General features: G+C 50.1%; 1 protein-coding gene across 1 annotated transcript in view; it reads right to left on the bottom strand.

Annotated features, from left to right (window-relative positions):
- The window catches only part of CCDC30 (coiled-coil domain containing 30), a gene marked incomplete at its 5' end in the record, with an annotated part of 34,851 nt that overhangs the window by 9,259 nt on the left and 2,962 nt on the right, over positions 1-22,630 (bottom strand). The window contains 11 exons of the mRNA XM_082295598.1: positions 85-325; positions 1,650-1,807; positions 2,607-2,744; positions 4,119-4,259; positions 4,905-5,003; positions 8,598-8,790; positions 9,562-9,668; positions 10,145-10,237; positions 12,107-12,222; positions 14,903-15,056; positions 18,476-18,651. Of these exons, the coding sequence (XP_082151724.1) occupies positions 85-325; positions 1,650-1,807; positions 2,607-2,744; positions 4,119-4,259; positions 4,905-5,003; positions 8,598-8,790; positions 9,562-9,668; positions 10,145-10,237; positions 12,107-12,222; positions 14,903-15,056; positions 18,476-18,651 (1,616 nt within the window). The remainder of the gene's footprint in view (positions 1-84; positions 326-1,649; positions 1,808-2,606; positions 2,745-4,118; positions 4,260-4,904; positions 5,004-8,597; positions 8,791-9,561; positions 9,669-10,144; positions 10,238-12,106; positions 12,223-14,902; positions 15,057-18,475; positions 18,652-22,630) is intronic.

Here is a 22,630-nt window from a genome sequence, read left to right as displayed (position 1 = left end):
GACTGGCTTCCAGCCCACTTTAATTAAGTTTTGCCACTCAATTAGTGACAAAAAGCAGGATGCAGATGACAAAGCTGCCCATACCTGTTTAAGGCTCCCCTCTAAACTGCCTGCTGAGTTCTGCCATGGGAGAAACCTGTTTTCCCTCTGCTCCAAGCCTGGGATCATCCTCCTCATGTCTCCGCTGGGGCCCTGCTCCCGGGCACTCCGGATGTCACATTTGAGCTGGGCAATTTCTTCCAGCAACATCCGTTTCTCTTCATTGCTCTCTTTGAGCTGCTTTTCCAGTTCCTCCTTCTTCTTGTTGCTCTCTAGTAATTCAGAGCTTGAAGGAAAAATAGTAAAGGATAGAGATAATACACACATACAGGGAAAACACCCTTAAAGGGGAAAAGCTTGGGAGATGAAAGTCCAGTGAAACACTCAAGCGCCTCGGGAGGCTCCAAAGGGGATTCAATCCCGGGTGCAGCAGTTCTGGGCAAGGGTCAGTCTCCCTGGGACACTTCCCACAAAACCACGTGCATCCAAAGGCTCAGCTCTCCCTGGGAGGAGGTAACGGGCTGGCTAAGGAACCCTCACAAAGGCATGGGAGCTGCTCTGGACTCAAAGCCACAGGAAAACACTGGAATAGGGGCTCGGGTGTCCCAGTCCCGCTGCCTGACTTAATCTTCACCCAAACTCCATCTCCATTTTCTCCATCCAAGCCCAAAGCTGTGGCTGCCCCATCCCTGGAAGTGTCCAAGGCCCAGTCGGATGGGCTTGGAGCAACCGGGGATAGAGGAAGGTGACCCTGCCCATGGCAGGGGATGGAAAAAGATGAGCTTTAAGATCCCCTCCTCCCCAGAACAGTCTGGGATTCTGGGATTCTATGTCCTGGATGTCCAGGCACTGGCACAGGCTGTCCAGGCTGGAATCACCATGCGTGGAAGCGTTCAAAAAGCCTGTGGCTGTGGCACTTGGGGACATGGGTTAGGGGTGAACATGGTAGTGTTGGGAAATGGCTGGACTCAATGATCTTGGAGGGCTTTTCCAGCCTGAATTCCATGATTCCTTAGCAGCTCCCTACCTGCCTTCTACTGGTTGTACTTTATCCCAGTACCAGTAACCTAGGTCACTGTAACCATACTGAACTTAATCCAAGCTTTTATTTACTAAGGAGAGCCTGAGCCCAGATGCTCCAGCTCCAAATTTGTCCTGATCTACTCAAAAAGGGGAGTCAGACAAACACCTGCTGACACCTCCCCTCCAAGGACACCCAGATTCCAAGGACTCCCCAAATCTCCAGCGGGACTAGGACCACCAACTTCTGCCAGCAGTGAGCCCTGAGGAGCCCAAACCCACAACAGGAGAGTTTTGGGACCCTGTTAGTCCAACTCCTAGGGAAGAATCTTCCTTCCTAAGGACAGCTCCCATTTAGGCTGCTCACAATCTGGAAGAGCTGCAGAAAAAAATCTTTAATTCTGGCCAATCCTGATGGCACTGAGGGAATTCACCAAAATCAGAGATGATGACCCGAGGACAACACAAAGATGCCAGGCCCATTTTTGCCAGGAGCAGCCCCATGGGGATTTGAAAAAAAAAAAAAGACTCAAAAATTTAGTCAGCAAAGACAAGGAGCAGAAAATACCACAGGCTTTGTTAAGGTTTACCAAAGCAGTTCTTGTTCTTCCCTCAGGTTTTTGATCTGTTCTTCCAAAAACACTACTTTAGCCATCTGTTCCTCATAGGTCTTTGCATCTGCACAGGGATCTTCCTGTTTCTGCTCCACTTTGGGACTCTGTTCTCTGTCTTGCGGGATTTCAGAGGCCTATAAGGTCAGAAAACACCACGACTTGGATTTCCTTTGCTCCGATGGAAATCTTTTGAGCAGCACAGGGCAATCTGGGGACTCCAGCAAGACATGGCTTGTGATTCTGTGGCTAAATTATTGCAGTTCTTCCCCCTCGGAGACACGTGCGAGTCCTTTTTCCTGCATGGAAAGTAGCTGTGTCTAACTACTACCAAGCCATGGTTCTTTATTTGATTTCATCCCACTGTGGCCCATCTGCAGCTCCCAGGGATTTATAGCATGTGCCAAAGCTCTTTACAAAAGCAGCAGCTCTTGGCAAACCAGGAGGAGCACAAGGTGTGGATTCAGATGGCTCTCACAGAGGTGCTCCAACTCTACCCGAAACACCTCTCTAGGGATGGCTTCTCCACTCCCAGCGTCACCTAACCATGTAACACCAGGTAACAGCACACCCTGAACCTGAGATTTGAGGAGAAGATGCCCAGAAAAAAAAAGGGGCAGGAAAGGAGGAATGCATCAGGACAGAATCACAACTGGAGTCCACCCAGTGTCAGATCTGCTGCTCAGCAGTGACGGACCCAAATCTTTCAGACACAAACACTATTACCCTCACTAAACACCAACAGCAACTCTGATTCCTAAAGCTTTTTAATCAACAGCTCTTCCTGAGCTTTCAGTCCCAGGTATTTCCTGGTATTTCAATTACAAGGCATCTTATCTACACCAGGACAAATTTGCTCATATTTGAGCAACATACCCCAGCAGCTCCTGCCTGCATCAGACACCACAACAACTGGGAATTCTTTCCATGTCTCACCTCTGGATGTAACAAAGCACTGTCTTTGTGTAGCTTCTCATGGGATACATCCACAAGATCCCTGCTGGCTGATGTTCTCTGGAGACTCGGGAAGGTGTTTCTGTGGCTTGAGAGCTCAGAGTGGGAGTCAGGCAACCCCTGGAGAGGAAACAACAGAGTCAGTGGATGAAACACACCCCAAATGACAAGCTCAGAAAAAGATTTCTCCTCTCGACTGTCCAAAAATCTCTTAAAAACAAGAAGAGATTTCCAGGTGACAGAACCAACGATTTCATGCCAAGCTTGTTTCCAGCACTGTTGGGAAATGATTCATTGCAGCTGCTCCATCCAAAGGGAATGAGCCCATGTGGGAAGCCAGGAATCCACCAAACACATGCAGAAGTCTCTATGCTAAAGGCTGTTCCAGTCTAACACAGAGCTCTGTATTCCATCTCCTCCTGAGCCTTCTGATGGGAAAACAGCCCCTCCTTCAGGGAGACCAGTGGCCAGTGGGTGACTGAATTCCAATCAGACTTTCAGGGGTGGATGATTTGGATTCAAAGGTCCCTGGATCATGAGTAAGTTGAACTACTGGGAGGCAAGGGTTAAAAAAGGACTCTTCCCATTTTTCCCAACATCCCCCAGATCAGACAATTCCTTTCCATGTGTGTACTGATAGACTGACCCAGCCTTTTCCTCCCAGCCAGGCTGTTTTCATCCCGAGCTTTGATCCTGAGTTTCAGTGTGGATTTGTTGCAGCCCGACCAACCCCTGGCCTCTAGATGCCACTGTTCCTCCAGCAGCGCCTGTCTGTGCCAACAGCTCAGGACTTCCATGCATTTTTACTTGGATTCAAGGAAGTGACAGGACTCACAAACCGATCTAAGGCCTCTCAGAGTGCTAAAAAATGGTTTTTTTTCATGGCTGTGACCCCCCATTGCCAGTCTCCCATTGCCAGGTCCCTTTGTCCAGGCCATGGATCTGCCAATCTCCTAAATTTTTACCCTCATTTTCAGCCCTTGTCCTGACAGCCCTTGGACAATTTTGCTGGCACCACTCACTGTCTCTCCTCTGTGGCCCAGCTGGAATACAAGAGTTCCATCAAAATTCCCAGCAGGGAAATCCCCAGGAGTTGATTTAGCACCTAAATTGGTTCAAGCCAAGCATGCTGAGGTCCTTGGGGAAATCCCAGCAGGATGTTCATTTGGCTCTGGGTGTTTGATTCCTGCAATTAATACCTGAGCCTGAAAACTCCCTCTTTGCCCTCTGGAGAATCAGGGTTTGGGTACAAAGTTGGAATTACTGATTTAGTATTAGATTCACTGAAAGGAAAAATAAATTCTGGAGTTAGAGATGGTGCCATGAGAGCAGCTGGATTGAAAACCCTTTGCCAAAGGTTTGAAAGTGGCTGGGCTAGAGAAATGCATCAAGAGATGCCAAACAATGAGTTTAGGGGGCACCTGGGGATGTTTCAAGGAGCACCCAAAGGCAGCTGGCTCCTGCAGGGAGTCCCACCACAGGGGCTGGACATACCTGGCTGCCCAGAACCACCTTCTCAGCCTTCAGATCTTCCCGGAGCAACTCCAGCTCAGATGCCAGTTGCTTTCTCCGTTCTCTCCTCTCTCCCAGCTGACTTCCCAATTTGTCTATGGTTTCCTGACAGCTTTCCAACATCTGGAACAAGAAATGTTAAGAGTCACTGCCACAACATTGTTTTTTCTACACAGAGAGAAGCAGATTGCAGGAAATCTAGGAAAAAAGAGGAGAGAAAAGGTTCTCAAATGTTGCCAGTGGAATTCCTACATGGCTTATCCAGGGCTGGCAGAACCTCCACTGACCCAAAACACCTTGGGAAGCTCCTCCCCCATCTCTGCCTGGCTGACACACCAGGCAGATCCAGTTGTTGGGCTGGCAAGGAACAAATAGACAGGAAAGTTAACCCAGAACCTGATGGGAATCAGCTTTAAATGTATCTACACATCCCTTGGTTTCACTAAGCCCTAAATGAGAACTGAACACCTTCACACGGGTAAAAACTTCACTCTTGTGGGGAGATAACAAACTCCTCAGCTGACAGAGCTGAAGGCAAGACAAATTCCTACAGGGAGAGTCTTCATGGAGATCATGTCGTCTGCTTTCCTCCAAAAATCCACCCACCTGAATGAGCTGAGGGGCTACAAATCCTCAGCAGATGGTGACGAAGAGCATCCCCAGGAGAGGGTCACTTCAGATGCTCATTTAAATCATTCACTTCATTTAAGATGCTCATTTAAAACATTTCTAAACAGAACAGTTCATTTCCCAAGGAAAACCTCTCACCTCCTGCATCTCCTGAGCTCCAGACACCACCTGCTCGTTCCCGTTCATCTCACTTTTGTTCTTCTGCACCTCAAGCAACTCTGTCTCCAAACTGGTGATCTAAACATGGACAAATTCCAAGTTAAAACCAAACCAGGACTCACAACTAAATGCACAACTACTCCTAGAGTGCTCCTTGTGCTGCTATGGGATAAGCCCCATGTTGGAAGGAAAGGAACAGGAGGGGGTGTGCATGGCCAGCTCCAGCTCATCCCTCATCCTGCTGCTTCCAAGGAGGAAGGAGCCATCTGGACTCAACCCAGAAAAAGATGGAATTCTGCTCCAGGCACATGGTGAAAACTCAAAGCTTCCACACATTGTGGTGCTCCCCCAACATGGAGGACCCCAAGACACCCCAGTTTAGGTGCTGGGTCATCCTTGTTCCCTGTGCTGGGAGTGCTGATCTCATCCAAGCAGATGTTCAACCTGGTCCATCAGGACTCATCCTGGTCCCTTCACTGCTCATAGGAAGCTATCAGTCCCTACAGAAGGGCTCCAAGGACTCGGGATTTGGGACAGCGAAGTGCTGACCTCTGTAACCACTGACTTCTGCTCCTCCTGGCAGGTGGGAGTTTGGACAAGGTCTCATTCTGCATTTGGATCACTCCCCAAGGACATCTGCCCTTGGGGGGAAAAGTCTTTGGTCCTGAAGTTAAAAAAGGCTCAAAGGAGCTTGGAGCAGCCCAGCTAAGGATCATCCCAGGGGAGCAGCTCAGCTTCTCCTCCCCATCAGGGATGCCACAGACCCTTTTCCAAAATCCAAGTCTTGGCACTGGCAGCCTCCGTGCTCCACTGCCAGCAGAAGCCTGGGCAGCTTCCCTTTCACTCCTTAGGCTCGAAATCCTGTTTGGGCTTATTTCTAAAACCCCAGGATGAACTGTCCAACTGCCTGAGCTTGGCTCTCCTGGAATGAGCTGGGACACTGGAGGGAGATAAAATCCAGCTCCATGGAACCCCAGACTGGTTTTGGTTGGAAGGCACCTTAAAGCCCATCCAGTCCCAACCCCTGCCATGGGCAGGGACACCTTCCACTATCCCAGGCTGCTCCAAGCCCTGTCCAACCTGGCCTTGGACACTTTCGGGGACGGGGCAGCCACAGCTTTGGGGGATCTCAAATGCAAAACACACATCCCCTCCTCACCGCCACCCAGCCTTTGGTCAGAAGTTGTATCCAGCAATGCATTTCTTTATTCTCCCGCCAAGCCATTAACTTTTAAGCACTTAATTTGTGCTCCCAGTCCCATGCCAGCAGCAGAACAATCCTCACTCTGTATCCGCTGTCCTGGTCCTGAGTCACAGCCTGACCAGCCAAGGCTTCTGCAGCTGTGCCAGGACCAAAAACCCTCCCAAGTCCTTCCCAGCCAGGGCAGGGCTGGCAAACACCCAGCCACACTGCCTTCCCCAGGCTCCAGCCCCTTCCCTCCTCATCTCCAGGGCTCTTAAAGCCCATTGGGAATGCAGGACACAGCTCAGCAACCTCCACCTAAGCAGATGGATCTATCCAAGGGTTAAAACCCACCTCCTCGTCCATCCCGTCTCTGCTCCATGGCCCTGCATCCCTCAAAATGGTTCTTTTCCAGCTGCAGCAGCTGCCAAGCCTCTGCAGCCAAAATGTCTCACATCTCCTTGGCTCCCAAGAGTGGCATTCCCAGGGATCTGTGTGACAACCCACAGATCAAAGTAGTGATTTGTCCAAACTGAAAACACATCATGTTTGATTTGTGGAGGCCTGTGTTTACTCTGCTCCAAGGGGGAAGATTTTGGTATGAGCTGAACAAACCCCAAGTTAAACCAAAGCACTGCCATGGTGGACAGACCCTTTTCCATCCCATCCCAGAGCTGGCTCATGGATCCTCTGAGACAGGAGACAAACAAGGTGCCACTGGCACCCTCATTAAGGTATTTGAACTTGCCTTCAGCCTGTGTTTAGAGGCTTTTCCAGAGGCCTGACAGGGGATTCCTCATCTCTTCCTTTGAACAATCCAGCTTGGAGATGTGTATCCACGTGGGATACACCAGCACCATCTCCTACACCATGTTTTAACCCAACACCAGGTGTTAGGACACATCATTCCTGACTGGAAACCTGGAGGGGTCCAAAACCTCACCTCAGAAATCCCCTAGGGGCACTCTGGACTGGTGCAGCTGCCAGTCAGGAAGGATGGATCAATCCAGGCCCACTACAGAGAGGGTTTCCAGCACAGATAGAGGGCAGAGGGCAAGAGCCCCAGCAATGAAGAGCTCCTGGCCAGGCAGCAGAGCCTCAGCCCACGGGAAGGACCTCCTCAGCCAGCCTTTGTGGGGAGAACCCCAGCTACTCACCTGGCCAGACCAAACTCTGTTTTCCTCTGTTCTCTCTGGCTGTAAATTCCCCAGCTGCTCCCCCTGTAAGGGATCAGGTGCCCTGGCAGTGATGCTCCACATGGAATTTTCCCTGGGGAAGCAGTGCCAACCCAGCCTGTAGAGCCAGTGCTCCTCACAGAGCTACTCCAGAGGGATGGAGAGTCCCTCCAGAAAACTGAGGCTAAAAACCACCCTGACAAAGGCAGCATCAGCCTGACAGGCTTCAGCCACAACTTAGTCCTTGCTCAGAGGATGGAGGTGGCCCTGCAGGTGCTCAATGAGGCCCCCAGTGTTGCCATGGTTCTGGAAAACCAGATGTTCAATGAAGTGCTTCACATCCATGATTTCCCAAAGGTTCCCATTTGTCACATGCAAATAACATAGAACTTCTATCCACCTCCAGAAGTCAAAGCATGATTTGAGTGCACTTGTCCTATTAACAGAAATAGATCTAGGTTGCCCTGGGATGAGGGTCCCCAAAATCAAGTAGGATCCAGGTTAGGAAGAGGTTGCTGAGGTCACATCTTGATCGAGCAGAGCTTCTCAAGATGGATCTCAGAGCTCTTCCAAGAGACGTGACCAGCCCCCCCTCACAGCAGCTGCTGCACCATGAGATAGGAAGAATTCCCTATCCCTCGATTTGTGTGTTCAGAGGGATGTTCCCAGGCACTGCAGATGCTGGTCCTTCACACCCAGCACTGTTTGACACATCTCCAAGATCCCTGGGGAAAAGCCAAAGTGGAATCTTCTGCCACCAGGACACTTAACTGCTGATATTTCCTGGGATCAAGGAGCACCACTGCCCCAGACAGCAGGGTCAGATGGGATACTGGCAAGGAATTCTTCCCTGGCAGGGTGGGGAGGCCCTGGCACAGGGTGCCCAGAGCAGCTGGGGCTGCCCCTGGATCCCTGGAAGTGTCCAAGGCCAGGCTGGACGGGGCTTGAGGCATCCTGGGATAGTGGAAGGTGTCCCTGCCCATGGCAGGGCTTGGGACTGAATGGGCTTTAAGGTCCCTTTCCAGTGAAACCAGTCTGGGATTCTGTGAGGGGGAACAGGAAATGGAAAAGACAATGCTGCCATAACACTGGGGAATCTGCACTTCCAACCAAGAGTCATTTACTCCCTGCTGGGATTTTTTCCTTCCTTCCCCCTCTCTCCCAAACTGGCAGGGTTTTCTGGCTGTATTTCTTGTCAAACTAAACACAGCAGAGTGCAGGGCCAGGTCAAATATCATTTTATTCTTCCGATCAGAGAGCAAAGCAGCTGGAATGAAAGAAACCCAAACTTTGTCTCTCCTACTCCTTACTCACTTTCTGGTGCAGTCCCTCCACCTCGCTCTCCAGCTGTTCCTTCTCTTGCTTGGTTTGGATCTGTGTCTCTCCCAGAATTGATTCCAGCTCCTCATTGCGCTCAACCAAACCCTCGCATTCCTGCTCCAGTTTTTGCAGCTTGTGAAGGAGCTGGGAATTCCTGCCCTCGATGTTTTCCACGGCTTCCCGGCACCTGCACGTCAAAACCCAGCATGACCAGGACTGGAACTGCATTCCAACTGCTCCCCACCAGCAAGGAAAAGCCGAGGTTTTCCTCACACTCTCCTGCTGATTTCCAGTCTCACATCCACCATGGTCTGTGCCTGTCCTTATTTAGAAGGGAATTAGGGGTGATGGGATCTACACGAGGAATTATGAAGGTCTCGGCAGGAAACAGGTCAGGCACAAGGTTGCCAGCAGCAGAGAGACAACAGCAAATTCAGCTGCATGAGGTGGAGAACAGGCTTGGGAATCTGAAGGGAAAAATCCAGAGGGATGGGATCAGCCCCCCTTTCCTCCCTGAATCTGCCAAAAGAGGTGTGGCAGCTCCTGACCAGGTATTGGGAGAACAAAGCTTTGAATTCCCTTAGAAATTCCTGTTTACGTATTTATGGTTGAAAGCCAGGTGTTTTGATGCACTCCTGGAGAGCATTCAAATCCAGAGAAGACTTCCCAGCACCAAAACAGGTTTAAAGACAACATTTTTGTCTGCAGAGAGCTCCAAAAGCCCAAATCCCTTCTTTTAGGAAAGCAACAAACTGGAGGAAGTGTCAGCATTTAACTGGAGGAAGTGATTCCTCAGGACTGCATCACCTCCAAATTTTCCCATCTGGAAGCAGAAGAACAAAGTCCAAAATTCCTAAAACAATTTAGTAACCAAATAATCCTGCAAGACAGAGCACCAGAGGCACAGCACCAGGAACCAGTGGAAGTACAAGGGGTGAAGAATTTCTACACCTCTCACCTTTTGTGGAGAATTTCACCACCCTGATCCCCATGTTCCTGATACGGGGCAGCTCTGCTGGCACCAGCGTCTCCATTGGCTCCTGCTTCTTCCCGTGTGCCCTGTGCCTGAGAGAAAATAAACATTAGCACAGAACTAGGATTGAGATCCCAGAATCCCAGGATGGATTGGGTTGGAGGGACCTTAAAGACCCTTGTCCAAAGTCCCTCTGCAGCTCTCCTGGAGCCCCTTTAGGCCCTAGAAGGGGTCTAAGGTCTCCCTGAAGCCTTCTTTTCTCCAGATGAACCCCCCCAGCTCTGCGAGCTTGGCTTCAGAGCAGAGGGGCTCCAGCCCTCGGAGCATCTTTCTGGCCTTCTCACTCAGCTCCAACAGCTCCACATCTTTCCCATGCGAGCACAGAGTGATTGCAAGGCCACCTGAGTCTCTCAGAAATAAAACATGAGTCACGTCACCTTCATCTCTAGGCCCTAGGAGCAAAACCCTCCAACCACAGAACATCCAGGTTCTCACACACAGCTAGGGTCAGGGATGCAGAGGGGACCCTGTTTTTCTGGAATGACAAAGGGCGAGCCCTTGGAAACACCTGCAGTGAGGCTGCTCCAACTCCCTCGGCCGGTGGAGGCTCCGGCCTCTCGCTCCTCTGGTACTCACAGATCTCCTCCTTGAGCTGCTCCACCTGCAACACAAAACACCTGCTTTGAGTTTTGGCAAACATTCCATTTTCATATTTATTATTAATTTATTGCTATTCCTTATCCTGAGGGATTGCTGAGATCCTGTGGCTGCTCCAGCTGCCGGATGGCCTCAGACAAGGAACAGCGAAAGTGGGAATGTGCAATCCATTAAAGGGTGATTTTCCTGAATTTATTTCGCTTCCTGACCACACCGACATTGTGTCAGATTCCAACTGCTATTTCTGAGGACACCTTTCAGTGTCTTCCATCCATGAGATCAATGGAATTCCATTACTGGCAGCAGCTCTTCACCCCACAGTCAGAGCTCATCCCAGACCAACTGCCCACCCTGCTCCTCCCCTGCTCTTCATAACCCACAGGCAAGAAAACACCTTTCAGGACACAGAGCTGATGTAGTTGGTAATAAATTACATCTTCTACTCTATAAATTAAAAATTGAGGGGTTCTCAACTTCTGTGCCAACAGTTAAACCCCATTCCTAAGGAATAAAGGCAATTTGCTTTTAGCTTAACATGTGACTGGAACTGATCTCAGTCTGGCTACATTTTTTCCTGTTTGGTGACCACAATATGTTACATGTATCTATATGGTTTTTGTCTATATAGACATATATAGACAAATAAATAGATTTTAATATTATATTTCTACTTTATTATAATCTATACATACAAGTGTGTATCCATAATGACTGAAAGGAGCAATGTCCTACAGCAAGGAAAACATTATTGGGAATAAAAAAAAGAGTAAACAGAGGAATTTGAACTAAGCTATGTTTTTTTGCAGCTCCAGAAAGAGACCATGCTGTAAACACAAGGTTTGTGGTGACAGACATGGAAGAACCAGCAACTTTTTTAAATGCAAGGAACAAAACTATAAAAAATTCTGTACTATAAAAAATACCGTAAAATTCTGAACCCCTCAAATGGGAATAAATACTATTCAAGATATTATCTGATAAATATTATTTGAAAAGTTATATTCTCAGAGATACTTGTATTAATTTAACGATACTCATTTGATGTGAGAGAACTGCAAGACAGCCAAGAACTCTCAGTGCTGGGATGGCAGAGGCAATTCCAGGCTCTCAAAGGCTGATCTAAGGAAATCATGAAATAAGAACAGCAGCAGATTTTGTGCCCAATGACACATTTTAATAGGAAGCAGACTCCTATATCCCTTCCCTGTTGGCAACCTCAGTAAGGAATTATCTGGCTGATAGTTCCTTAATTGTTCCTTAATTCTAGGTGGCATTTAGAGAATCCTGGCTGTACAACACCAAGCATTTAACTAATAATAATGTAATAGTAATGTAATAGTGAGTCATTCCATTAAGAGAGCCCACAGAAAGTAAGCAAATTAATCAATGTGGCCCAGTTAAAAACTAAAGGGGCTGAGAGGGATCAAAAATGAGCATAAATTTCAAATGGATTTCAAACCAGCTCCTGAGGGGTTAAAGATAAACTTAGGTAAACTGAACTCTTTAATCCAGTCCAGGGAAAGGCACATGTGTTCCTTACTCTGTTTACACACCTGAGTTGGGGTAAACACCAACCAGGAGCAGGGAGCTGATCCCTCTCCACAGGCACAGGAAAATGTATCCCAAAATCCTCAAGCCCCCACTCAGTTAGAATCCCTCCAACTCTTCCTGCATGGAACGAAGCTCCCAGAGCTGCATTCTGCCTGCTTCCCAAATTTTACAGCTCCATGAACCACAACACAGCCAAAGTGCAGCTCTGGAAAGTCTGGGCATAGAACAGGGAGGGGAAAGGGGAAGGCAGGGCAGGTTTGGGAGCAGGGATGACTTCCAGGAGCCAGCCCACGATTGTTGGCTTGGCTTGGTGGATCCTCACCAGCTCCAGGAACGCTTTCCTCTCCAGGTCGAGTGTCTGGACCCGCGCCCGCAGCGCCAGGATCTCCTTGTCCAGCCGGCTGTTGTGCTCCATGGCCCTCTGGAGCTCAGTCCTGTCTGGAGACAGTGGCACCAGGAAAGTGGTCACTGGCCTGTCCCTGCCCACACCGATCCCACACATGGGAAAGGTGGGAGGCAGCATGGACATGTCCTCATGGGAACACATCCCACATCCACTGGAAACACGTCCCACATGGGAACACATCCCACATCCACACGGGAACACATCCCACACCCATGTGGGAATACATCCCATATCCACTGGGAAAACATCCCACATCCACATGGGAACACATCCCGCATCCACGCCCTCTCCCTCCCACAGCAAAGGATGTCCCTGGAGATCCAGATTCAACAGCAGTCTCTCCATCATTATTCCAGGGATTCAGTTTACCTCTGGATCATGGAGGTAAACCTCATTTAAATCACTCACCTCATTTCATATGGGTTTCACAAACTCTTTGGAAAACCCAAACAGCCGCATTTTGAATTTTCACCATAAAATCCATCATTGCCACAAGCAGGAACACAATCCCAGCCAATGTATCCATGTTGTCCAGGCATTAAAATTTAATGGAATGGCTACAACTGGAAAAACTGCACACCAAGCCCTCAAACCTGGATCAATGACTAAATTAATACCAAAACCAATTAATGCAGATTCCCAATATTTCCAGGGCAGAAATAGGAAAAGGTGTTTGTACTAAGAGCACATGTTGAGGACACAGTGATCTCCTCCCAAAAAACAGGGAGACAAATTTCCTTAGAGAAAAGGGAAGAAATATTTTTCCCTTTTAAGCTTAACACTGGGCACAGGAAATTTTAGTTTAAATTTTATGTCTATTCAGGAAAAAATAATAAACAAATCTCTTTCTTTGGTTCCAGTTCAGAAAAAGCAACAAATTCCTTTTTCAAACAAGGATTCTGATGTCGGATTTTCAGTTGTGTCATTTAAAATAAAAAGCAAAGAACATCTTCACAGAATCATAGAATGGGTTGGATTGGAAGGGGACCTTGAAGATCATCTCCTTCCAACCCCATCTTCCACCAGAACAGAAATTTTACTCAAAAGCCTGTTGATCACTACACAGATTGATGATAAAATTATACTAAAATGATGATTGAAAGGATGATAAAAGGATAATAAAATTCCAGCTCTTTTCCTCTTGCAAAAATCCTGACCACCCCCTATTTTCCCATTCCTTCTCCTGGTTTTCCCCCTCAGCTTCCTTCAGGGCCGACCACAGGGGTGATTCCACAAGGAGAACAGTGTTTGGATGTGGCAGCCTAGTTCTGCTTTGGAAAAACCCCGCAACATTCCTTATGCACTTTGTTAAATAGCATTTAAAGCCTTTCCTCACCAAAATCCCACTAACTGGGCTCAAACTGGTCAGGAATTCTTCCCTCTAATGCACACAAGTTACCACCGAACCAAAATATGCTGTTTAAGGGGGTTTTACTAAAGATCAGTGATCCCAGTTTAGGTTTTTAGTAGCAAATCAATTGATTCCCAGAGCAGCTGTCTCGGAGCTCGCCAGGAGGAGAAGCCATGCAGAGACAGACAACCAGGGAAGCCACTGGGACTCTGTCACCCTCATTTTGCACACACAGCACAACAAATCCCAGAGACAAAACAAGCATTAAACCCTTACTCACCGTTTGCAAAGCCTTGTATTCATTTGACACCTCAGAAAGCACAGATTTCCCTGAGCAGGCTACAATCTGTGACAGTCCCAGGCTGGAGCCCGTCCGTGCTCCAGAGAGCCAGCACTGGAGCTGCCACACCACTCACCCCATCCCTGGCGACTATGGATCGATCCCCACCCAGTCCAGGGATGAAAAGGCAGGGAATGATGGGGCTGGGGCTGGAGAGGAGCTGCTGGGGCTGGAGAGGAGCTCTCCGGTCCTGGTGCTGTGTGTGTGAGCTCCAAGGGGAGCCCTAGGACCTGCAATTGTGCCCTAAACCTGCCCGAGGTAGTGCCAGGGAAGGGAGCTGGTCCCTGGAAAGGCACATGGGGCTGGGATGAGTCACCTCATCCCAGCTGCTGTTCTCCAATGAAATTCTGCATCACAGATTTGGGGACAATGCAAGGAACCCCCCAAAAGAGCATCTAGACACCTGTGTATCCTAAGGACATTTTCCATGGACATTTCACTCCAAGAGCAGCTTTACCACCAGAAAGCTGTTTATTTCTACAGTCAGAATTTATAAAAAATCCTACTAATAAATAACACTTCAGGGCTGGTCAACAGCTATTTCAAGAAGGAGGTGAAGGGAATATTCTCAGCAAGGACAACGTACCCAGTCACTTCCCCACTGCTGCACTTGCTAAGGATCCTATGGAGGCAACATCCCAAACTGCACCTGGAGAACCCTGGGATGAGGGGTCCAGCTCTGCTAACTAACCCTGTGCACATGGTAATTCAGCTACTGTGCTTCCAGACCAAGCCATCATTTCCTCTCCATCCCCTCCTAGGGCAGAAATTTCTCCCTGAAGAGGAACCAGGGATAGGAAATTAGTCCAGACTGTGCAGATGCATCACAGACCAGAGAAGCCCAGTCTCAGAATTAATGGATTTGTGACTGTTAACGACTGCATTCCCACCTCCTAGTGAGCAGGCTGACTCCTGGCACTGATTTTCCCACATTCCAAACAGAGAGGACACAGGACAGGCTGCACCCCCACCCAGCCAGGGCTAAGAGCAGGCCAGGAGTGGCCACCAGAGCAGCGCTTACCTGCTCCACTCTGCTCCTTGTCTGGTGCTTCCAGCTCCTCTGTCACCCTCTGGATATCTTCCTGGGCCACCACCAGCCTCTGTGGGGCCTCATCCAGATCTCCCACAATTCCTGCAGGCAATGCTGGTTCCCCCTCCAGCTCTTCCCTGCAGAACTGAAGCACAAGGGTTAACGTGCCAATGGAAATGAGAAACCCTGTGGTGATGTTGATGCCTTAGGTAGGGGTCAGGCTCTGCTCCCAGGGAACAAGGGACGGGACAAGAGGGAACAGCCTCAAGCTGTGCCAAGGGAGGTTTAGCTTGAATAGTAGGGAAAATTTCTTCAGGGAAAGGGTGGTCAGATGTTGAAATGGGCTGCCCAGGGCAGTGGTGGAGTCACCATCCCTTGGAAGTATTCAAAAACCCTGTGGATGTGGCACCTAGGGACTTGAGTTAGTGGTGGCCCTAGCAGTGCTGGGGGAATGGTTGAACTCAACGATCTTGGAGGGCATTTCCAACCTTGCTGATTCTATGAAATCTCAACTATGAGCCAGGTCACCAGGAGGAAAATGTATATTTCCTTATTTCTGTCTCCCCAGGAAGCTGTATGCATTCCTGTTGCTCTGGGAATTCAGCTCCCAATGCCTGACAGGTGTGAGCAAAGCCAGCCTTGCACAGAGAGATGTTCCTGAAGAGCAGCACCACCAGCACAGGGCCACGTGCCCCTTGGCACTGACACGTGTCCCTCAGGACCACTGAGGGGGATTTTCAGTTCCAACCTATCTTGACTAGAAGGGGTTTTATTATCGTGCCTTATACTTGACGGGAATGTTTCAACCGGAGTTATCTCAAAACACTTGTGAAAATCCCTCAGTTCTCCCAGCTACTCTAGGGGGTTCTGTGGGTTCACTACTTTTTTAAGACCTCTCATCTCCTGGGCCTGCCCATGAGAGCTGGAGGGCTCAGTTTTGCCCCAAGTGTTGGCACTGAGTGTGATTGGCTCACTTTGTCAGAGTAACACTGGGAGACCTGGAATCATGGGATCATAGAAAGGCTTGGAGTGGAAGAGATGTTAAAGACCATCCAGTTCCACCCCCTGCCATGGGCAGGGACACCTTCCACTATCCCAGGTTGCTCCAAGCCCCGTCCAACGTGGCCTTGGACACTTCCAGGGATCCAGGGGCAGCCACAGCTTCTCGGGGCACCCTGTGGCAGGGCCTCACCTCCCCCACAGCCAAGAATTCCTCCTCCATTCCCCCTTGTCCTGGCACTCCAGACCCTTGTCCAAAGCCCCTCTCCAGCTCTCCTGGCACACCTTTAAGCACTGGAAGGGGCCTTAAGGTCTCTCCAGAGCTTTCTCCAGATGGACATCCCCAGCTCTCCCAGCCTGGCTCTCAAGAGGCTCCAGCCCTCAGAGCATCTCCATGGCCTCACTCCAACAGGTCCTTCCTATGCTGGGGTCCTGGAGCTGGAGCAGCGCTGCTGGGTGGTCTCTTCAGAGGGGAGCAGAGTCACAATGCTGTTTGGCCTTTGGGGTGCAAACACACACTCCTGGCTCATGTCCAGCTTTCCGTAAGAACTCCCAAATCCATCCCGCAGGGCTGCTCTCCATGAATTCCTCCCCCAGCCTGTGCTCATTCTCAGATTGCCCCAACCCAGGCACAGGGACTCAAACTCCATGAGGTTCCCTGGACCACTGCTCCATGTTCCTCTTTTTTATGGAGTTACACATTCCTGTTCCACTGCATCTGCACTGAGGGTTCCACTGCATCCTAAGGCTCAGCACACTGGTTGCCATCAATATGCGGCACTTCAGAGGGTGAGTGAGCTGGCACATGCCATGAATCCAGAAGGCATTTCCCTATGGATTTCCCAGAGCTGACCACACAGTGAGGCAGGTTTGTATCCTGCCTTTCTGCTTTCCTGGGGATGCAATAAAACAATCAATTCTGCTTGAGCAGTCTGGCTAAAAGCTGAATTCATCCCTGTACCAGACAGGAACGTGTCCGGCCCTTCGTTCCGGAGTGGAACAGGCCAGCTGGGAACAAGCAAGGCCACACATTCCAGTAAACAGAGTAAGAGGAGCAATTAACACATGAACCTGTAACACTGCAGCAACTCTAATGGTTCTGCAAAACAAGTGGGATGCTCCTCGGAACAATGGAGTGTTTGATCAACAGTTTCTGCTCCACAGGCACAGATAGCAATGACATCACTGGGGAGAGTAATCAGTCCTGTCAGGGAGACCGTTTGCCAGGAAAACACATCTCCAGTGTGTCCATATCTGGTTAAAACCACAGAAAGAGTGCCCAGTGTAAGAACTGTGGAGAAGCTGTGGTTGGTTGGAGAGTATTAGATTTGTAACAATTCCCTGGAAGTGCTCAAGGCCAGGTTGGAGCAATCTGGTCTAGTGAAAGGTGTCCCTGGTCCCTTCCAATCCAAACTGCTGTGTCATTCCATTCCTGTCAGCAGGAAGAAACAGAAAGGAACAAGAGCAGGAGCCCTGACCCCTATTTGAGGTCCTCAGTGTTTGGGAGCTCAGGGACAAACAGCAGCTCCCAGAATCCCAGAGCACTCCTGGACGCCAGCTCCATTGAGACATGGCCATAAGTCAAGAGTAGGTGGAAACTGGTGGCCTTGGAACCATAGAATCAGAATATCCTGAGCTGGAAGGTACCCACAAGGATCATCCGGTCCAGCCCCTGGCCCTGCCCAGACACCCCAACAACCCCACCCTGGGCACCTCTGGCAGCGCTGCCCAAACGCTCCTGGAGCTCTGGCAGCCTCGGGGCCGTGCCCATTCCCTGGGGAGCCTGGGCAGTGCCCAGCACCCTCTGGGGGAAGAGCCTTTCCTGATATCCAACCTAAACTCCCCTGGCACAGCTCCAGCTGCTCCCTCAGATCCTGCTCCTGCTCACAGAGAGCAGAGATCAGGAGCAGCTGCAGCCGCCAGTGAGCTCTGCCCTCAGCCTCCTCTGCTCCCCCTGAACCCAGAGAAAGTCATTCTTACCCAGTGAAGATCCTCACCCCAACCACATCACAAATTCCTCAATATAGTATTACAATTAATCAATTTCACTGTCCCTGTGCAGATGTGGGAGTAAATCAAGTGCAAAGTGTGAGAATTAAGAAAGGCGCTGACTTAGAATCCTGGAATCCCAGACTGGTTTGGGGTTGGGAGGGATCTTAAAGCTCATTCCATTCCTCCCCCTGCCATGGGCAGGGACACCTTCCACTATCCCAGGTTGCTCCAAGCCCCGTCCAACGTGGACTTGGACACTTCCAGGGATCCAGGGGCAGCCACAGCTTCTCTGAGCACCCTGTGCCAGGGCCTCACCACCCTCACAGGGAAGAATTCCTTCCCAATATCCAACCTAAACCTATTCTGTCCATTTGAAGCCATTCCCCCATGTCCTGACATTCCAGGCTCTTGTAAATACTCTCTCTCCATCTTTTTTGTAGCTCCTTCAAGTATTTCAGCCCCAAGACTCCACAGTGGCCTCAAAGACAGGAGAAGTTTTAATCACAGAAATATCCAGAAGATACTCCTTTCCCAGAAGCTCTCAGGCAGCCAGAGCCACAGAGCAGGAGGTACCTGGAGTCCATCCATGATGCTGTGGGATTCCAGTTGCTGGGCTGCCACTTCGAGCTTTCCTAGCAGCGCCGCCCGCTCCACCAGGAAATACGCGACCTGTTCACTGGCAGCGCTGCAGGAGATCTGGGATAAACCTTCCTGCTCCAGCATCTCCTGCACCTCCTTCAGCTGTATTTCTGCAAGGCAAGGCAAGGCTTGGTGTCAGAAGAGGAACAAACAAAGGGCAGGATTTCCTTGAGATCTGTCCCAGCTCCTCTAAACATTCCTCACTGCAACAGCCCCATTTCTCCTGGAGCCCAACAGCTCCTCAAGTCTCTCCTGCTTCCCAGCTCCCTCACTGCCTCCCACTCCCTGCTATCCATTATCTCAGCCCTATTCCCTCTCTCTCAAGGTTTCTCTTCACATACCCTTCCCTGCCTGCCAAGCGTGTGATAGGACCTGCTCCCCCCAGTCAGAGTTCTTCCAGCCTGGTTTATCCTCAGCCCCTTCAACCCTAAGTACAGCTTGGTGGAAACTAAACACCAGTAAACAGATACTGAGAGAACCAGAGAATCATTAAGGTTGAAAAGACCTCCAAGATCATCAGTTCCAACCCTGAGATCATCAAGTCCAGTCTTGGAGAGAAAGCAAATAGACAGACACAGAGTCACAGACACATTTTCTTTGGCAGGAGACACACAAAATACTAGATCACTCCTGGAGAGCATCACTATTTTCCCAAGGAATGTCTGGAAAGGAGGCAGATCTGAATATCTTTAAGAATTAAACTGCCAGTGCTTCACCATTTATCCAAAAATTATAGCCTGGAAGATTCTGTACTGGGAAAAACTTCCAGAGTCAAGGGTCTCTAAGGCAAAAACATGACAACAAGACTTGCAGAAGTCAGTTTATGGCTGGGCACCATTGTGTTTGTGCAACAAACAGTTGTTAAAAAGACCCCCTTGTTGCTGTGGATGGAATTTACCTGCCAGGAGAAAATGAGGAACCTTTGGTGTCTGGCATGGTGAGGGCAGCAACTCCTGCACTGGATCCAGCAGCTTGTGGAGCCAGGGGAGGGCTTTTCAAACCCTCCCTGTGTAATTCATATTAAAAACAAAAGCAATAGACCAAATTTCTAGCCCAAACCAGATTACAAAGGCTTCCAAGTGTTGTAAGATGGGAAGTGCAGGGATCTGTATAGAGGTAGGAGGGACATTCCCACTCTTTCCCTGCTCAAGGATCTACAGTTGGACAGCAGAGGTTCAGCAGAGCAAATATTTCTCAGACACAGGACATACACAGCCCTGGACAAGCCTGCCCCTCACTCCCATGCACTGATTTAACACAGGACCCAGCACAATCACATCCCGAGGCTCCAATCGATCCCATGTTTCCACTCCGCGCTTCGCAGCCGGCTCCATCCAGCCCTGTGGATGGAAAACACCCTGCGGTTTCCTGGGCATCTTCCCCAGGGACACAAAGCATAGCTTGGTCAATACAGGGTCAAGCAGGGTTCCCCAGCAGCTTCCTGCTGCAGCAGAGCAAACAAGGCAGTTTGCAGGATCTAAATTGCTCTGTGTGCCTCAGGAAGGGCCCATGGATCACACTAAACTGAACCCCAACCTGCCTGGCACTTTCCTCCCACAGTTTTGCCAAATTCCAGCTAAAATGAACAGAAACCGCTCTGGTTTATAGCCAGGATGGGACCCCCTGTGCCCTGAACCACCTTCACCTGCCAGTGCTTCCCTTGTCCCCAGCCTGCAATGCAGGATGAAGTGGTATCATATTCGATCCCAGACATATTCCAGAGGCTGGAGAGAAAAAATTATTTGTGAGGATGAGGGGGGTCTGCCCACACAGCACAGGTTACCTGTGTGTAAACCCCACTGATTCCTTACAAGCCCTTTCCCTCCCCCATCCAATGTCTGGGAAGAGCCAATCCCTGCCCAGGCACTGTCACACCACAGCTCCACTGGCATCTCCCACCTCCATCCACACTTGTGTGGAAGCAACTTTTACATTAATATTTCTATTTTCCTGCCCCAAGAATACTCTCAGAAACAGCAGCCACCACACCCCACCACAGCCTTGCATCCTCCAGACCTGCTGGGTGTGTTTAACCAGCCCAGCTGTTACAACAAGCTCAGACCATGACTACTTATTCTTTATATTCCACTTTTTAAACAAATTCAGGCAACTCCCCCAGCGCTGTGTTTTGCTGCCATTCCAGTTGTTTTTCAGGAAGGCTTTTGGGAGCACCATCGATCTGCCCTCCAACAACACCCAGCGCGTTCAGCGAGAGCATCAGAAATGGATCAGGAACTGCCTGGAGGGAAGGAAAAATGTCACTCTGGGCAGTATCAGATGAGGTGACACTCAGCTCGATGGCCCAGCATCAACCAGCCTTGGCTGCTCCCTGTAGGAACCTGTGAGCCCAGGATGGGCACGGAGCAAACGTGTGAGCAGAGATTGACTTTTTATCTCCAGAAACTGCTCAGTTTCAGTCACCAGCGCTAATTATCCTCAGGGTCTAAAGGAGGGCTGGAGAGAGACTTTGGTCAAGGGCCTGGAGTGCCAGGACAAGGGGAAATGGCTTCCCACTGCCAGAGGGCAGGGTTAAATGGGATATTGGGATGGAATTCTTCCCTGTGGGGGTGGTGAGGCCCTGGCACAGGGTGCTCAGAGAAGCTGTGGCTGCCCCTGGATCCCTGGAAGTGTCCAAGGCCACATTGGACAGGGCTTGGAGCAACCTGGGATAGTGGAAGGTGTCCCTGCCCATGGCAGGGGGTGGAATGGAATGAGCTTTAAGGTGCCTTCCAACCCAACCCATTCCATAATGCCATGATTTTATGAAACAGCTTTTAGCAGATCGAGTTGCTCTGAGTGATGCCAGACCAAGCAGAGTTTCTGATCCGTTTGCCTGCTGTTGGAAGAGGGAGTGTGCTCAGACCTGAGAGCCCACTCGGAGGTCTCCAGGCTCCCTTCCCCAGCTCTCAGCTCAGGTGTCTCAGGACAGATCCTGTCCCTTGCCCTGCATCATTCACAGCTCAAGCCCCTCCTTTGTACCACTGGCTTGAACCAGCCACTGTCCCCAGCTGCCCCTTCCCACTCTCCTTTCAATGCTTCCAAAAGCTACCAACCACCATCCTGTCCTCTTGCCTTGCCCACATTTTTAACAATCCCAGCAGACCAGGGTCTGTCTTTCCACAAAGCTCCTTCTCCAGGCCGATCCCCTGGATCATCCTATGCCTGATGAGACATCCGGGTGTTTTGCAAAAACAACAGGGGGAGCAAGACTTGGAGCACAAATCCTATGGGGAGTAGCTAAGAGCTGGGGGGCTCAGCCTGGAGAAAATGGGGCTCAGGGGGACCTTCTGTCTCTCCACAACTCCCTGACAGGAGGGGGCAGCCGGGGAGAGGTCAGGCTCTGCTCCCAGGGAACAGGGACAGGAAGAGAGGGAACGGCCTCAAGCTGAGCCAGGGGAGGTTCAGGGTGGATATTCATGGAAAGGCTGGTCAGGCACTGGCACAGCTGCCCAGAGAAGCAGAGTCACCATAACTGGAATTGTTCATAAAACATGTGGATGTGGCACTTTGGGTGAACCTGACAGTGCTGGGGGAATGGTTGGATTTGACAAGATGATGATTCCAAGAACTCTGACGAAAAGCAGAGGCCTGGGGAACAGACACAGGGATGCAGCATAGAACCCTGCAGCAGGGACGCATTAGAGACCTGGAGCAGCCCAACAGAAGCCTTTGGGATTGTGCAGCATCTCCAGCACAAGCACGTCCATGCACTCTGTAATAGAGATGGCCGGGGGGATTTTTTTAAGAAGAGGATGACCTAGAACCATGGAACCACAGAATATCCTGAGCTGAAAGGGACCCGCAAGGGTTATCCAGTCCGACCCCTGGCCCTGCACAGACACCCCAACAATCCCACCCTGTGCCTCAGAGTGGCGTCCAAATGCTCCTGGAGCTCTGGCAGCCTTGGGGCAGTGCTCATTCTCCGGGGAGCCTGGGCAGTGCCCAGCACCCTCTGGGGGAAGAACCTTTTCCTGAGATCCAACCTAATCCTCCTTGGCACAGCTCCAGCCTTTCCCTCACATCCTTTCCCTGGTCCCAGAGAGCAGAGATAAAATCCTCCTCCAAAGGAGCTGCAGCCTGGGATGAGCT

Source organism: Coloeus monedula (assembly GCF_965178545.1).
Source record: "Coloeus monedula genome assembly, chromosome: 22".
Taxonomy (NCBI): Eukaryota; Metazoa; Chordata; class Aves; order Passeriformes; family Corvidae; genus Coloeus; species Coloeus monedula.
The sequence above is the reverse complement of the archived record's forward strand: the minus strand, read 5'-3'. Positions and strand labels throughout refer to the sequence as shown.